The following is a 17644-nucleotide window of genomic DNA, read 5'->3' as shown; positions in this document are numbered from 1 at the left end:
TTATTGTCGTCTTGAGTTTCATTGTTGGTTATTAATTTTTATTAATAAATTAATAATAAACCAACAAAACGTTGACTTGAACATCGTTTTCGCATCATCGTAAAACAACTTCCATATCACTTCGCACCACAACAGATTCAAGAAAAGAACAAAACAGGTAGGATTTTATCTCTTATTCAATTTCCAGTTGCAGTCTACAAATAAGAGCGTGGGTTCCCAACGCAGTTTAATAATGTGTTTGTTGCTGCTGGCCTGCGATTAATATCCTACTAGATCATACCCAAAATCAGCTGGTATGCAGCTGAGAAAAATAAAAGGATAACTCATCATTTCCCCGCCAGTTTATTTCCTGATTTGGAGAGAGACAAGCCACTAGCTCTCTTCTATATTCACTTAAAAGGCTCAAGGCCTTCGTCAGTTGCTAAAATAGTCATGTGCTAACCTCGCTGAATGAAGTCAGTATCTATCCCGGGGGGGGGGGGGAGGGCATTGCCATATATGGGCTATATAGGTATGTGCCGCTGTGAAGGGTATGGTTTTCAAGCAGTTTACTCTAGGATAGGGTATATAAATCAGAGCAGGTTTGGGTCTAGAATAGGGTATTATTTTTTAGGAAACTGATCAGTTGTTTGAAGATTTTATCTGGACTCGCTGATGAAAATAGCAATATTGATATCTGCGCTATATAAGTACCGTATTTATTCGAATAAGTGCCCAACCTCGAATTAGCGCCCACCTCGAATAAGCGCCCATCCTAAAGGCAGAAAAAGTTAATAAGCGCCCAGCCTCGAATTAGCGCCCACCTCCTCCCCCTCTCAATCAAACTCAAATAAGCGCTCACCCCCACCCCACCCACTTGAGTGAATAAATTCTAATAAGAGACTTCCCCAAGGACGGAGTTTTCTTCAGGGTATTTTACAGAAACCTTGCTTTGTTACTTCTTCGCGTTTTGTTATTAGCATTTGCTGTTTTGTTGCAAAATAAACATAACTCACTTGCTGAAAATGGTGAAAACTTAATAAGCGCCCAGCCTCAAATAAGCGCCCACCTCGAATAAGCGCCCACTCTCAAGGTCCAAAAATTTAATAAGCGCCCAGGGCGGTTAATCGAATAAATACGGTATTATTATTATCATCATCATTATTATTATTATTATTAGACTAGGGATTGTGGTATAAGGTTTTGTTTTGACTGGACTGTGCAAGTGACCTCAGTAGTTTCTGGAAAACAGCTACTCTAGGATTGGGGGATTAGGGGAGTTTACTCTAGTATAGGGTAGCAAAATTCAGCTGAACTAGCTGTGGTATAGGTTAAGGGTTCCAGGGTCCCAGCGGCACATCCCCACCCAGAAATTCCCAAAGTACCCCCCGGGTATCTACCTATTCATCTATAACTGTAAAATGCAAAAACCGATTGGGTTTACTTCAGTAATGTCACCTTAAAAACGTCAATCAACGGGCGGGGTTGGGGTGAATAGCCCACACAAACGGACGCCTACATAAAAGACATGGGCATACGTATGTTGGGACGACGCTTGTCGACAATTTATGTTACTAAAAATTACTAATCACAGAGTCGCCATCGCTTAGAACCAAATATGGCCTATTTTACTGAAGGTTCAAACTCCGCAAAAATCGCGAACCGAGCAAGACTACTGTTATCATCAAGCATGGCTGTGTTTTTTGCAACCTTTGAACATTGCTCTCTCCATCACTGCCTCTGTGGGAAATGTTTTGATCTTTGTTGCTCTCCGCTCAGTTTCGTCCATTCTTCCACCTACAAAACTTTTGTTTAAGAAGCAGCAACAAATTATTCCGTTGGCCTCATTGCCAAGCCAATCCTTGCCATATACATTATACTGGATTCTGTAGCGAAGATGAATTCAAACATTCTTGCGAGTGTTTTCAAAGTACAAAGTGTTTTTACCTTAATTTTATTCTTTGTGGTGTTTCTATCATCACACTTGTCATTATAAGCATCGATCGATTGCTCGCTCTGCGATTTGAAATCAGATACAGACATCTTGTAACTTTAAAGCGAGTCCGTGTAGTAATCGGTTGTATCATGACTACGTAGTGTTAAAGGTTTGTTGCTGTTCATTATTTGGGTCCACGAATCACTTTTGCAGTGGTTGTACTTTAATTTCTTTTCTTTAATTTTTTAGTGTAATCATCTTCATGCATCTTGGCTTTCTTTTATTTAATTCTAATATATTTTTCACACTTCGACAACACCAAGATCGAATGCCGAGCCTTGGGTAACAGAGAAGCAGGGTCATCATTACAAAGATGTAGAGCATTTTTATTAGTTCCACTTTGATAAAACTTCGATACATTCTCTTACTGTGGTAACGAGATATAACGTCAAAAGTAACAAAGGATCAGTCGCTCCTAGAAAAAATATCATCTTTTTCATTTCTTTAATTCACTGCACTGTGTCAGCCGCAAACAGAATTCGGCTGTTATGTTATACTTCCAAATCTCACGAAGAAAGCTTTAACTATGGATTTCGCACTTGTTTTTTCTACGCCTGCAAAAAAACATCAAAACCTGATTGCATGGTCAGTGCAACAAAATGAAATTCGATTAACTTTTTGCATCTTCCTCATAACTCCACAGGAGCAGTTCGTGTATTGGTAAAGGTACTTAAAGTAATGACTTAAGCAAGTATTTGACCTGAAACAGCAATCTTGTCAGGGGCACCCAACGAAAATATAGTTCAAAACCACTTAAACATAGCATTGTTAACCGTATTTTTAATTGGTATTTAAACGGTAGGTATACGCATATTTTTATCCCCTAAAAATTTTTCATCTGTTCGGATTTCCTAGATGAAAGTGTCGTGATCCGAAAATTACAGGGATCAAAACTTACCTTTTCGAAAATTTCAGCCAAAAAAAGGCTCCCGAAAATTCTGGGTGACCTTTTTAGGATAAAAATCCGTTAAAAATAGGCAATTATACCATTTTTTAGATGATAAGAATGACGGCACTGACGCGATGCATTGTGGCATACTATTGTTAAAAATATTTTTAGGCTCCCGAAATGACATTGTCCAAAAGATTATCTTTAATCAGTAGTTATAGTATTCTTGCATTTTACTCTAACGCCATTAAACTTGTGACATCAACAACAGCAACAACAACAGCCACAAAGTGACTTTCACATTGTATTAACATTTATTTCATAATTTTCAATGTCGCGTGTCATGCAAAGAATTGTTCTAAAACAAATTTTTACTTTTTCTCTAGGGAATTTCCCCCCTGTAAAATCGTCGCGGAAGCTCGTCAGGAAATTTCAAAAACCGTCAATATGTTTATTCAGTTTACTGTAAAACGTCCTTAAGACCTAATGTAGTTATTTTATATTTTTGCGCCCTAAGGGGTGCCAGTATACCCATTTTAAAAGCTGATCCAAATCACGTACATAAGAGGGGAACGTAGAAAATGTTGAACAGGACTCCTTTTGATGACAAAAAATAATTCCCTAAAGGGGGTTGGGTGTACACAGACTATATTTGATGACATCACATGCGAATTTCATCGCGGCAACGGGGAATCCCCTGATGTAAATCGAGTTCTCGGAAAAGCAACAAAGGAAGAGACTTCAAGATTCTGGGAAAAATCTGCATAAAAAAAACTTCGTGAATAATTTGATCAATGCATTTGAAGACAACATGGCACACCGCGCTGTCATCTTCTTGAGATGTCTAGGAAGTTTTGTATTTTTTGCACTTATGGCTATTCAGTGTGGTTTTCTAGTTTCCTTCGCAGCAAAGTACAAAGATGAGTCATTATGGTATTTGGCATCACTTTTTTATGCCCCGTCTTTTTTATTTTGGATTGGTGCCCTTTGTCTACGCAAAGCAGATCTTCGCAGATTCTTTATCGTCTGGGCTCTGTACATGTGGCTCGGCTTGTTTCCAAATACTGTGATAATATTTGGTTTTGTGGTTGATGATATCAAAGAGGAGAGCCCCCTTACTCCACAAGCCTTGAAGATAGTGCTCTGTATTACCCCTCTTCTTCTGCTGCTTTTGGTAAACACCGCCAAGGACTCGTATAGCTCCGATAACAAAGAGTTGGTTGCAAAGTTATCTGTGCAGATGGCTATAGATCTCTTCGACGCCGTCGAGATGCTGGACATTATTTTGGACGAGAAAGAACACAAATTCAATATTTGCAAAGGGTATGAAATCGCAATGATATGCGTAGTGTGCATCAGTTTCTGCCTATCGCCATGGCAGATGGCGGAAAACAAAGTCTCACGTTGGAGTGAACCCAAGACGCACTACAAAACCTCCTTACTTCGTAACGTGGTTGAAATGTTTGGGGTAAATGCGGCGTTCTTGGTCATTCGTGTGTTGGTGTTTGTGAACTATGGAAAAGATGAGACCATCTTTATAGCAAAGAACGTCATCGCAATTATCCTGTCGGTGTTGGAAGTAGTTCATCTTTGTGTTTCACATTAGATGTTGGCAGCCACACGATATAATCGAGAAACTGCATGTTTTAAGATGAAATTGTTGAAGTTCCCTTCTGACAGGATTTTAGTAAAAAATATTGTGTGCACTCTATAGCACATGTAGCACATGCTTGATACGTTGTTGAATTCAAAAGAAGTTGAGAACATAGGCCTTTCAGATAGGACACTGATTGATTGTCTTTCGTTATTCTGATTATAGTTATTTGAGTCGTTGTAGTTTTGGGTAGCATTAATTAAAAAAGCAGCGGTGTAAACCAATAGAAATGATGATGATAATGATGATGATGATGATGATGATGATGATGATGATGATGATGATGATGATGATGATGATGATGATGATGATGATGATGATCATTATTAAAAAACATTAACTTGTGATTTTTTTTACCCACGAAGCACTGGGGAGTTCTTATAAAATCGTTTAAACGTGCCCGTGCTTTCCAGATTGAATTGAACTTTCGGAGTGTTGGTTTCTAAGGAAAAGGAAAATCGGATTGCCCGGAGAAAAAACCTCAGTCTCGGAGCAATGGTTACAACCAACAGCAAACTCAGCCCACATGGTGGGAGGTGAGTTCTCTCACCACTGCGCCACCCTGATGACGTTAAAGCACTAAAATTAAAAAGAATTCTAGCGTTCTTGTATAATATTTTCTGAATTAGCTATAAGCTTCCTGCGGCAAAGCAGTTACTCCAGAAGAGCATTAAAACTTGCTTAGTATTTTAGCTGAAGCGGGGTTTCAAATTACAAAACGCTATTGGATGAATGTTACTCAGTCATTCCGCAAGCCATGCCACATGCCATTCCGCAAACTCATTTCTCCTTTTACCCTCAGCGAATTCAGACACCGAACTTTTCACGAGCTGAGCTTAATACATTGAATTAAGTACATGAAAAGTTCGGCGTCTGAATCAATTAGGAACGCCTGTTTCAATTTGGAACGGCTCACCCGTTCGTTACGCCTGGCCCGGCCGGGAATTTCGCCTTTGGAGCGACTTTGAAACGGCTTTGATTCAGACTCCGAACTTTTCATGTACCGAACCTAACGTAACGTAACGTATTTTGTAAGTAGTTTGACCGAAATTGAGCATCAGTTTTTTCTCCTTTTGAAAATTTAAGATCGGCGTCTGAATCAATTCAGCCGGTCTAAGTAATTTGGTTCGGCCTTAGTTCGAATTAGCTTCGGCTCATGAAAAGTCCGGCGTCTGAACCGAGCCTAAGTCGGTCGTAAGGATGGTTTTCAAGTCGCTTGAAACTTTCTTGAATCGTTTCAACTTTCCGACTTTAATGAGATGCAAAGTATAGTTACTAGAGATTTTACTTAGGCCTTCACACACTAATTTTGGCTAAGTAAAACTTAGCAGCTCTTGATTCTTACTTAACAGCCTAGTTTAAAGACAACCCACGTTTCGGACTTCGGTACACTTTTTTTTTTTCCGACTTGTGGTGCGCTTAAGACATGGTTCGAGTTATTGAGAGTAAAATTGTAGAGAAATGATCTAAACGGAAACAAAAATTACTTCGAGTTAGCCTGGATAAAATTACAGTAACTGTATGAAGAAAATCCAGGGGAAATCGACTTGATTAGTATTAAAGCGCGATATTCGAGTTAGCGAGGGCTCGAGCAATTGGGACTAGGAAAGTAGATTTCGCACAGACCACAGATCACACAAGGTTTTGTACATAACGGTAGTCTTTACACTACTGAGCCAAAATAGTTCAAAACAAGTAGATTTTAATTATTTCAAGTAAAATAAAGCTTGACACACAACCGATTCTTTTCTACTTCAGGTTAACTTAAGGCTATTTTTTAAAGATTGATTGACATGTTTCGTCTTTCTCAAAGCCCAAGAAACCGCAAGTCAGCTAAGTCGGTCATAAGGATGGTTTTCAAGTCGCTTGAACTTTCTTGAATTAAGTTTCAACTTTCCTACTTTAATGAGATACAAAGTAAAGTTACTTGAGATTTTAATTAGGCCTTCAAACACGAATTTTTGGTTACGTAATGCTTAGCAACTCCTAAGTCTTACTTAACAACCTAATGTAACGCCTTTATTCTAACATTACATGTAAACTTACATTAATTGTAAATCTACGCGATGTTCGAATTAGCGACGAGCATTCCTTAGTTGTTGCATAAAAATTACAATGCGGATTTCCAACATTTGCCACTACTTTAAATAGTTTTATTGATATCATTCAATCAACACAAAATAAGGCTATTAAAGACGGTACGACGCCCGTAAATTCGAATTATAAATATTCTCATGTGGCTTCTAATCTCATGGTAGTTTGCATAATGTTGATTAGAATTAAGGGTTTGTATGAAATATCAAAAATTCGTTTACGGTCGTTATAACCTGAATCTCTCCTTTATACTTCATGAAAATAATCTCAGTAAAAATGTCTTTTAAAAATGCATTTTGGCTGTGGAAATCCGCCTCTTTGTAGTAGCGTTATAGCGGTTCCAAGTGGGCTAAAATCCCATACATACTCCCCAGCCAAGTTGGCGTCATAAACCGTGAAAAGGTCTATTCGAAATACAAATGTTCACTAGAATATGCCTATCCTTAATCTCATCACCTTTTAACCGAAGTATACAAGGTTTCGCTGATTTACTATTCCTAAATCTCAGAATCTTCTGAGTCTTCGTCTGAGTCTTCGAGAGATGACTTCACCAGGTTTTTACGATCTGAGGTCTGAGTTGTGTTGTCACAGATCTCGAATAAAGAGCGTATTATTGCAATGCCATTCTTGGCGATGAAGATGGACTCGTCCTTTTTGTAAATAAGTACAATCACCATGCGAAAGATCAAGAAAAAAAAGTTCACGAAAACCATTTGAACAATGCGTGCTCTCGCTATAGACATCCGTTTTCTTGGTTTCCTTTTACTCGTATCAGTTTCCGCCATTTGCAAAAGCGAGAGCAACAAACTGAAGCAGGCGAAGGCCATCATTACTCCACCAAAGGCTTTCGGAATTCCATAATTGTGCTCTTTTTCATCGATGGATATGTCTAGCATCTCAACGCTATCGAAAAGATCTACCACCATGTAGAAACACAGCTTGGAAACCACCTCTTTGTTTTCCTTGGCATCTTCGGCGGTGTTTAACAGCAACAGAAGAAGGAGGGGCGTGATGCACAGTGTAGTCTTCAAAACATTTGGGCCAAAGAACCGTTCTTTGTCAAGAGTGTTTCCAACAAGAACAAACACAATGACAATGCTGATGATTAGAACGACGATGTACAGAGCCCAGATATAACACAACCAGTGAAGTTTTAACTTACTAGTCACAACCAGACGTAGCCAAGCGATCACTAAGAGAGCCTGTGAAGCAGACATGGCATACCAACGCGAATCTTCTTTATACTCAGCTGGATAAGCTGCAAGCAGAAAGCTTTGAGTGAATATCAAAACCAAAAATAATACACGTCCGCCGCAAACAAGCAAAGAGGCCATCACTTCGGACAAAACCCCCCAACTAATGAAAATATGTTAGTGTATACAGACTTAAGCTTACTTAAGTAACTGAAGTGTGCGTGGAATTAGCCAATACGATAGCACTAAATCACGTCTTGTGTTCAGCGAAGCATAGCCTGGGGTTAGCGTTTTCTATAAAAAAAATGCGTCATATTGTTTTGATTGGCATGAAAACCAAAAGTAAATTCCCAGACTTTACTGTGTCAGCGACAAACACTATGTCTAAAAGTTAAGCTTTTATATAATGAAATTCAGGTCAGCGAAAAATTGGGCTTGTGATTCGAATTTTCGAGAAATCATTGCGTTTGTAAGGCTCTCTTTCCGAGAAAGCTGCCGGAAATTAACAGTCAAGTGATTCACTATACTATGACTTATTAGTTTAACTCCCAAGGCAATTGCCTAATACAAATCACGATATTTTTAAGATTATTGAACTTTTCTCATATTGAAAATAATTGGTACCAATTCCAGTTATTACTGTAGGGGAAAGCTCGTAACTGCTGTAGTGCAAACTAATGACAAAGCACATGGAAAACAGCACGCCAGGTTTGAGATATTTTTCACGACTGTAAACCTTCCAAAGTGAATGTCTCACCCTCACTGGTGCTGATAGCTTGTGGCTGCTTGGCAGAATAATTCTACAGTCGCCTCACCATGAAACTGTTTTAATGCTTCTAAAAGAATGAACTATTTTAGATTAGTCAAAGACCTAGCTAGCGGAGGACAAGGGGGCCAGCTGCCCCCTCTGGACTTGTTGAGCCAGACACATCAAGTCTGTGGCTGGATTCGCTTTCTTTAGACTCAGTTATTTTGATTATAGCTACTTGCAGTGTTTGCTATTTTCATCAGTCGAGGTCGTTTTTTCGGAGACATCTCATGACAAGTGCTGAAAATAGCGTTTCGGAACCCCCAAATTTGAAAATTTTCTGGGGGAAGATATCCCCAGAACTCTCTACAAGGCTCGTGCCTTCGGCAATCGCGATATTGCTCCCCCGGTTACAAATAACCTAGCAACGGCTCTGTTAGCAGTATCCGCGAAATTGAACTGTGGAACTACAAAAAGATGAAAAAATGACACGTGGGGGCCAACCACCCCCCAAATGTTTCATGAAACCTAATTTTGATCATTTTCAACATTATTCTACTAAACTTGTGATGTTAGGTCAAACTGATGTTCACTTCAATTTAGGCTGAAGAATTTCTCAGAATGGCACATAGTGACGTCACAAAGGATGACGTCACAAAAACCTGTAAAGTTAAATTTAAAATTATTATTTAAAAAGTGTCTCAGCTGAAAATTAGTATCAAGGGGAGTAAACACCGAAAACCGTTCATCGCTACGATTTTTTGTTCCCGAGTTATGCCAGTTAAAAACAGATCAGCCCCCCCCCCCCCCCCCCCCCGATTGGTGTCATCCTATAAGCCATTTTGATTCGCCTGATGTTTCGTATTTTCGCGCCAAGTTTGGTAAGGAAAGAATTAAAGTTAACAAAGTTATTCTGAATTAACCAAAATTGTCACGCGTTGATAATTCCTTTGGGGTGTGGTTTGGCCCCACCGTGGAAAAGAAACCACTGCCCGAAAGGGAAAAGGTAAAGAAGTACTGATGCGTAAAAGCCATCTGATTTTTGCTGTAAGTAGCCTGGGACCAGGCTCCGCTACGGGGGAAAAGGCAATAATATAAACCGGGTCAAATTGGAAAAATATCAGCGAGCGAAGTGAGCCGAGCCGTGGCCTGGGGAAGGGGAAAGGGGGACCACCCATTCTCCTCCCAAGACTACTTCTCGGCTCGCTTCGCGCGACAATTTTTTTTTTCGCCCACGCCGATTATTTTCTCCTTTTTTTCCCCAATGCGGAGCCTGGTCCCAGGCTATCTGCAAGGGCTAGCTGTTGGTCATAAAGATTTGGTAAATTATTGTCACCAGACTAAATTTTGGGAAAATCCCCATCCCCTTTACTGACTGACGTCACATAACTTCGTTTCTCGGAAGTCTATCTAGAAACATGCGCACCAGACATTTTCTATTCAACGTTGTGTCTTAGCGCTTTGTTTCAATGTTTTCAGTCTCCACATTCTACAATGGCTTCTGAAACAACAGAATCTTGGTGGGCCAAAATCAAAGCCAAACCATTGGTTTCGATAGGGCGGTTTATCTTCTTCGCTCTTCTGATGATCCAGAGTGGATTTCTCGCGGCATACCCTGCAACTTACCGAGATCAGGAGATGGCTGCTTCCTGGCTTCTGTGCATTCCTGCACTGTTCTACTGCCTCTGCACTGAAGCAAGCCTTCAAAGAATGTTTTTCACGTGGGGACTCTATCTTGTAGTTTTTTTGATTCCCATCATCGCCATTATATTTGCTGTAGCTGGCGACGACCTTGACAAGGAAAAGTTCCTCGGTCCTAACGCTTTAAAAGTAACTTTGTGCCTTACTCCGGTCCTCTTTCTCTTTTTGCCGAACATAGCTTCGGATTTAAGTGGAACTGATGACCACCGACAATTGGCTTTCAGACTGACCATCCAGGTAACCATAGATTTGTTCGACGCTGTTGAAATGCTTGATATTGTTCTTGATGAGACCGAAAACAGCCATGGAATTCCAAAATGGTTTGGAAGACTTATGGTGGCAGTTGCATGGTTCAGTTTCCTTCTGTCTCTCTTGCAAATGGCAGAATACAAACTCGATGGTGGAAAGGTCGAACAACGCAAATGCTTTGCGATTTTCCGTAACGCGGTGCAAATTGTATTTCTCAATTTTGTGTTTATGGTAATTCGTCTGGTTATCTTCTTCGTGTACAAGAAAGAGGAATCAATTTTCATCGCGAAGAATGGGATTGCCATTTATATGTCCGCGTTGGAAATATACTCGATCGCACGAACGATTGATCTTAACTGAACTTCTTAATGTGAAACTGTCATTCACTCTGATCATGTTTCTTCTATCAGTAGGTTTGCTTTCTAGCTTAAACTTTTAGACATACCTTTTAAGAGCAGATTAACGTGAAGCCAACAGGGGCTGCAATATAAGAGAGATCGAAAACCATGAGGATCTCTTGTGACTTCTACCAATGAGTGCGCATAAATCTAGGTCCGTACTCTATTTCTTTTTCTATTTTGCTAGAATTTGCTAGTGTTGCGATGTTGCATAAAACACTGATGCATATTATTCGTTTATATTTCAAAATACATTCTAATCTCTGCTCTGGTGACAAAGGCCACAAAGCCTTGGCTATAACTAATTAAACGGCTCCCGGAAAACATTTAGTGCTAAAAGCATGATAAGAAATGCTCTAATGAGGTATGGAAACAAAGAAGCTTTATGATACTCTTTCTCAGGGACTATTGCGCTATTTTTATATCACAATAGAGACTAAAGAAATGTTCTGATTTTTTAGTTTTTTGATATAACAATCTCGATTGTTCACATCAGAAGTATATGTTTTAGCGATAAGTGTTACCATCTGAATCTTGTTATTCCATATCTTTTCCTTTGTTTATGCTTGTGATAGTAAAGGTATACATCTAATACCTCGAGGGAAATTCGCCTGGAATCTAAATATGGAGATTTCCCAGCCGCGCTTCTGCATTTTCTCGGAAAACCTAATGACCTCCACTGACATTTTTTTAGTTGTTCGTTTTATTTTAATTTAGTCAATATCAATCGAAACGACACTCCTTCTTGCGTTTCATAAGTACTAGAATGTAAGACATTTTAGACCGCCTTTTTTTTTTTACTCTGTTGGTTTGTCTTTAATCAATTCATTTTCGATTGCTGATTAATTATGTTATAGATCATCATCTTGCATTGGAATTCGAAGCTAAATATTATCACTAGAGCAATCTGCCAAAACGCAAAAAAAATCTCTTCACGGAAATGCTGAATGGCGCAGCTAGATGACCTTAAGGACGACAAATTGCCTTCTACAGTTTCTTTGAAAGCTATTGTGACCTATTCTGCAATTTGAGCTGTTTCTTTAATTTTAGTGTTGGTAACTATAAATGATTTATCTATTTTTGTGGCTTTAAGCCTCACGAATTTGGTTGTTAAGCGGTAGGTTTTACTGTATACTGTATATTACTGCTGCATTAGTGGCTGGAAGTAAATGATCCACCAGGTTACTTTGAAGAGCCCGTCTCCAAACTTTCAATTGCAAAGGGCGACGCCGGTAACACTGGAATAGAAGTGTTGTAAGTTGACGTCTTGTGTTACATGTATCGTATGTGGCGTTTTTCTTCCGGCCAAGATTGCATTTATGTGTTAAATAAAGGTATGGACCTGTAGCTAAAATGCGTGGATATGTTCTTCCACAATAGCGATTAATCTTCGCAGCCAAACCAACCGTAGAGAGAACATATCTCAAAGAGGCTAAGAGTAATAACGATACAATTTTTTGCAATGAAAATAGAGGCATCCTTGCCATACCCAAAGAAAAGTCCAAGCCGAAGCCCCAGAAGAACACCGTTGACGCAGAGAATCTGAAAAGTTGTACGTAAGGCCGTTGTGCACTTGTGAAGTTTCCAATTTCCGCGACGCACATTTAGTTTGATTTCCATAAGCTGCATCGGCGAAAGTAAAAAGGTCAAGCACACAAAGGCAATTATAGCCTCTTCATACGACCTTGGAACGTCGTGACTGAGCTCATTTTCTTCCAGAATAACCTCTAGCATCTCAACGCCATCGAACAGGTCTAGTGCAATGCGTAGAGACAACATCCACATCAGCTCTCTGTAGCGAATTGAGTCCATCCCTGTACTTAGAAGAAGGAGCAGAAGAAGTGGAGTGAGACAAAGGGTCATCTTTAGGACATTTGAACCAAAAAACTCCGTTTTGTTTAGTGCCGTCGAGAAGGTTAAATCTGTTGAGTGACTTGGAGATGTAGTCGAGTCGGTTGCGTTGGTTATGTTTCTTGACTCGATACAGCTGGTTAAGTTGTTTCCGTCGCCTGAGCTTTTGGTAGTCCCCTTAAATCTGTCTTCAACCGGCGCAGGTCCCCCAAAAATGATTCCTACGAAGATCACCAATCCAATGACATAAAGCAGCCAAACAACAAATAACCATTCAAGGTGTTTATTCGAGATCATAATGTAAAGCCGCAGGACGAATGCTGGAAGAAATAGGGCTGTCAACCCATAGTAACCGTCGTTCTCTTTGTACTTCGCTGGATACGAAGCAAGCGAATAGGCTTGAACGCCAAGAAGAACGATGAAAGCAAATCTTCCTAAGCATACTAGACAAGAAGCCATGCCTTGATTTTGAGACGACCTCGACAAATTATATAATTTGCGTGTCCGCTTTGACGCCTGATCGTCCGAAGCCGAGCAAAATCTCAAGCACAGCTCCTGATGAGCTAGGCTGGTCTAGGGCTTACGCAAAAAGGTATCGATATTTGTAGTGCGCTAATACCCACATCACGACACAATTTCATGGGATATGTTGGCTTCTCTGGCAGCAGTCTCAGTTTCCGTTGACGTACTGAAATAGGACTCTGCTCTGTACGGTCACTAAGCAACCAAAAACTTATCACGTGCTTGTAAATTCTGTTACACATGAAAGTAACGCCGTTAGAGGATTGACACTGAGTGCCTGTTTATCAAAGAATCCCGCCTTAAAGAGAGGCTAATTAATCAAGGCTAGCAGCGGGACCATTTTAGGGAGGTGTCTGTGTCGATCTGCAAGCTCGGTGATCATTACTGTTTCTGTGCCTTTGCTGGTAGAATTGTTTATTCAAGCGATAGACTACACTTTCTTTAGGTTTACCGGCGTGATAACCCACGCGGGATGTTGGGATACCCATAGAAAATTTGGTCTATTGCTTTTATGAAATAACTTTAAGTAACACTATGAGTTTACCGGCACATTAAACTATAGGTTTTTAACCAATCAGAACGCGCGTACTCTCTTTAGTTATTTAATAAATAGTTTGGAATCCAAGATCTTAGAGCAGATTCTCCTTTTCTACCTGTCTAAGACCCCCTAAAGTGAACGCTGAATATCCGGTGCAATGGATGCTGAAATATAATTTTAAAATGTTTACTTATTTATGGTGCATTTTCACTGAAAAAACTACATACAAGTAATGTCACACTGTTTCAGACATTGATTTCAATCTTTAATCGTTTACTTTTATAATCAACATCAACAGGTTACATCGTTTGGTAAGATTCGGGTATAAGATTTCGCCTTGGTCAGAATTTTCCAGGAGATCGTCAAGTCTTTCTTTTGATCTTTTAGCTTGCATATGTGTTTGCTTAGCTCTTTGTTTATGGTTCTGTCCTATCATTGAACCTGTGTAGTACAGCTCAGAGAAATTCTATATTCTATTTAAAACGGACATGGCAACACTTAATAAGCGTAACGAACTTACATCAACTTATAGGCACAAGCGGAAGTTCCTCCTTAAATTCAATCGCATCCTTAAGGACGAATCATAAGTTTACATACACATGTTGTTGTTGTTGTTGTTACATTTATATATATATATATATATATATATATATATATATATATATATATATATATATATATATATATATCTATATATATATATATATATATAGCTCTAACGATACTTCAGTGTATATGGAATTTAACATATATATATATATATATATACACCCGTTTTCAAAAAGGTTTTCATATAGAGAGATATATAGACAGATATATACTTTTGTTTTCTTGCACGTGCGCCCTTGTGCATTTACACTTGTTATTGTCTAACTTGTGGAAAAACTTGGTTCAACAATAATTTTTCTTTTCGTCAGGTTCTTTGTTGCAATTTGTCAATAAAAAAAAATAATGCACGAATATTGCCTGCAATTCTCTTGATTTGCATTCTCTTGAAAACTAAAGAATGAGGAATTCGGTCACTTGTAGGTCATATCATTGTTGTCGTTACAGGATAAGGGGAAAAACGCAGATGAAATGAAAAAAAAAAGTGTTTTCGAAACCTCTGAGAAGGAAGATGTGACGGTGGATATCCATATTGGATATGTGGGAAGGAGCAACAATATATTATACCAGTTGATTAAAACAGACCAAGACGTTGACTAGGTACATAGAAGTAGATTTTATCATAACCATGATGAGCGGGTCATATATATTAATGTCTCACCTTTTTTCGTGTAAAATCGCGGCCTGTAAGGCAACGTCTTATTGAAGACAGAATAAACTCTTGGTCACAAATGCTTTCAAGTTAGTTTAAAGTTTCTCTTAAGCACGCCCCTGGACAGGGCATTTTTTAATACACTCCATCAATAAAAATGCTTCGTCACTTGCTACAGATGCCATAGCATTTGGCCTACCAATTTGGTGACGCCGTATAACACGCGGATCGGCTGCTTCGCGGGATGTTTTCCTCATTCCCAAAATCAGCTATATAATTCGCCATTGCAAGTTTGTATCGCAGGGGGGCATGTATTTTTCTAAAAAAAAAAAAGAAAATGAAAACGACATTTCAAATTGGAACAAAAACCCCGACGACGAAAAAATTTATCGTTGAACCGAGTATTTCACAAGTTGGACAATAACAAGTGAAAAATTCACACGGGCGCACGTGCAACAGAACAAAAGTATATATCTATCTATATATCTCTCTGTATAAAAACCTTTTTGAAAACGGGTGTATATATATATATATATATATATATATATATATATATATATATATATATATATAGCTCTAACGATACTTCAGTGTATATGGAATTTAACCGATGAGTGGGTCAACGCTTTGTTGGCCTACGAAAAAGTTCTCTATTAAAGTCCATATGAACTCAACTGTAGTTATATACAAGAGAGAATTTTATTCTCTCTTGTTATATATAAATACATATATATTTTACAAAATGAAAGACTATGTAGCCCTTTAAGAAGACGCATGATTATAGTCTAATACTGTCAGCTCAGCAGGTCGCGGATCTCGAATATGGAGAGAATTATTCCAATACCATTCTTGGCGATAAAGATAGACTCGTCCTTTTTGTATTTGAATACAATCACAAGGCGGACAATTAAGAATACAAGGTCGATAACTATTTCAAAAATGTTTCGTAGTACTGCCGTACGTTTCTTAGGTTTTTCTTTCTTCAGGTTATTTTCCGCCATTTGCCAGGGAGAGAGCAGCAAACTGAGGCAAGCCAAGGCGATCATGCCTTCTCCAAATTCTTTCGGAATGCCATAGTTGTGCTCCTTTTCGTCCAGAACGATGTCTAGCATCTCAACGCTGTCGAAGAGGTCAACCGTCACGTAAAAACACAACTTGGACAGCACTTCTTTGTAATTGCTTCCGTCTTTGGCAGTGTTTAACAACAACAGGAGAAGAAGAGGAGTGATGCAGAGTACAGTCTTCAAAACATTTGGTCCAAGGAACCGTTTGTTGTCAAGGACATCTCCAACGAAGCCAAACACGATGGCAATGCTGATAACTAGGCCGAGGATGTAGAAACCCCGGACATAAAACAACCGTTGAAGTTTTGCCCCACTGAACAGCACGAGGCTGAGCCAGATGATAACTGAGGGAGCTTGTGAAGTAGCAACAGCATACCAATTAGAGTCCTCTTTATATGTTGCTGGATAAGCAGCAAGCATCAAACTTTGAGTGATTATTAAAGCAAAAAATAATACACGTCCACCAAACACAAGAAATGAGGCCATCTCATCGGTACAAAACCTACTACTGAGGAAAAAAGTCATCGATGTGAACTTTATTAAGGCAACTGCAAGTGCCAACAACCAATAAGAAAACTCCACATCAACTCTTATGCTAGAACGCCTGAACGAGGCAAGGGACTTTTCCCACGGCATTGGGAAATTCCCAGGTTTTTTTGCAAACAAGTAAAAATTATATGACAGTCTACATGTCACTTGTTTATCCATTTTAATTGACAGCTACGAATTTTCCTGATGGTTTCGAATTTTCGAGAAATCGTCAATTGAAAAGCTCTCTTTTCGAGAAAGATGCCGGAAATTTACGGGCGACTGAATTCACAATAACTATAACTTATTTAATTTTCAAAGCAATTAAGCCTTGAAAATCATAATATCTGCAGTATTATTTAACTGTTTCCTCTAAAACCGATTCAAGCTTTTCCTTTACCTAAAACTTGTCTTTATGAAGGTGTTTATTGCATTATATTTAATACTAAAAATAGGCAATGACATATAGCATATGAGTGACTAGTGTGACCAAAAGAGGCGTTTAGGGTCCCTCTATGGAAGCCAACAAATTTAAAACAGTTTGGTCCGAAACGGCCAAACGTCTTACTGTGATTGCACTCCTGTTTTGCTTACAAAGTGATAAAACCGACGGAATCGAATATTAAAGCACACGTCGACCTCGTGACTGCTCAGCAAAACAACTCCAAACTCACGAGATGCTTAGCAGTATGATAGTTCTATTGCACCCAAAATTGATTGCTACTGAAAAGAATGAAGTATGGTCTATCTTTAGACCGAGTACCAGAAGTCGTGACATCCACATACTTGAAATGTGGAACATATCTCAAACAGACTGAGAATGATTATTATACCATTTTTAGCCATGAAAATGGTCCAGCTTTGTCTCCAATAGCCGCAGCCTCGACAATAAGAAGCTGTAACAGACAACTCCAATTATGCCTTTTTTAAACTTTCTTGGTATAATATGGCTTAGTTCGTTTTGGTCAAGAATTACTTACAA

General features: G+C 39.0%; 4 protein-coding genes across 4 annotated transcripts; 2 read left to right on the top strand and 2 right to left on the bottom strand.

The window, feature by feature from the left end:
• The first annotated feature begins 3652 nt into the window (after positions 1 to 3652).
• LOC140922931 (uncharacterized) lies at positions 3653 to 4882 on the top strand. The gene has a single exon (XM_073372979.1). The coding sequence runs from the start codon at positions 3676 to 3678 to the stop codon at positions 4468 to 4470; it is 795 nt and encodes a 264-aa protein (XP_073229080.1). The 5' UTR covers positions 3653 to 3675; the 3' UTR covers positions 4471 to 4882.
• A 4966-nt stretch (positions 4883 to 9848) lies between these two features.
• LOC140923397 (uncharacterized) lies at positions 9849 to 10866 on the top strand. The gene has a single exon (XM_073373489.1). It carries the CDS (start codon positions 10048 to 10050, stop codon positions 10861 to 10863), a length of 816 nt encoding a protein of 271 aa, XP_073229590.1. The 5' UTR covers positions 9849 to 10047; the 3' UTR covers positions 10864 to 10866.
• Positions 10867 to 12284: 1418 nt separating this feature from the next.
• LOC140923396 (uncharacterized) lies at positions 12285 to 13364 on the bottom strand. The gene has a single exon (XM_073373488.1). The coding sequence runs from the start codon at positions 13209 to 13211 to the stop codon at positions 12285 to 12287; it is 927 nt and encodes a 308-aa protein (XP_073229589.1). The 5' UTR covers positions 13212 to 13364.
• Positions 13365 to 15864: 2500 nt separating this feature from the next.
• On the bottom strand, positions 15865 to 16620 carry LOC140922265 (uncharacterized). The gene has a single exon (XM_073372265.1). It carries the CDS (start codon positions 16618 to 16620, stop codon positions 15865 to 15867), a length of 756 nt encoding a protein of 251 aa, XP_073228366.1.
• Between the last annotated feature and the right edge of the window lie 1024 nt (positions 16621 to 17644).

The sequence above is a fragment of the Porites lutea genome, chromosome 13, assembly GCF_958299795.1.
Source record: "Porites lutea chromosome 13, jaPorLute2.1, whole genome shotgun sequence".
NCBI classification, from domain to species: domain Eukaryota; kingdom Metazoa; phylum Cnidaria; class Anthozoa; order Scleractinia; family Poritidae; genus Porites; species Porites lutea.
The sequence above is the reverse complement of the archived record's forward strand: the minus strand, read 5'-3'. Positions and strand labels throughout refer to the sequence as shown.

Excerpts from the sequence above, each read along its gene's own strand:
- LOC140922931 (XM_073372979.1), top strand. The coding sequence starts at position 3,676 with ATGGCACACCGCGCTGTCATCTTCTTGAGATGTCTAGGAAGTTTTGTA.
- LOC140923397 (XM_073373489.1), top strand. The coding sequence starts at position 10,048 with ATGGCTTCTGAAACAACAGAATCTTGGTGGGCCAAAATCAAAGCCAAA.
- LOC140923396 (XM_073373488.1), bottom strand. The coding sequence starts at position 13,211 with ATGGCTTCTTGTCTAGTATGCTTAGGAAGATTTGCTTTCATCGTTCTT.
- LOC140922265 (XM_073372265.1), bottom strand. The coding sequence starts at position 16,620 with ATGGCCTCATTTCTTGTGTTTGGTGGACGTGTATTATTTTTTGCTTTA.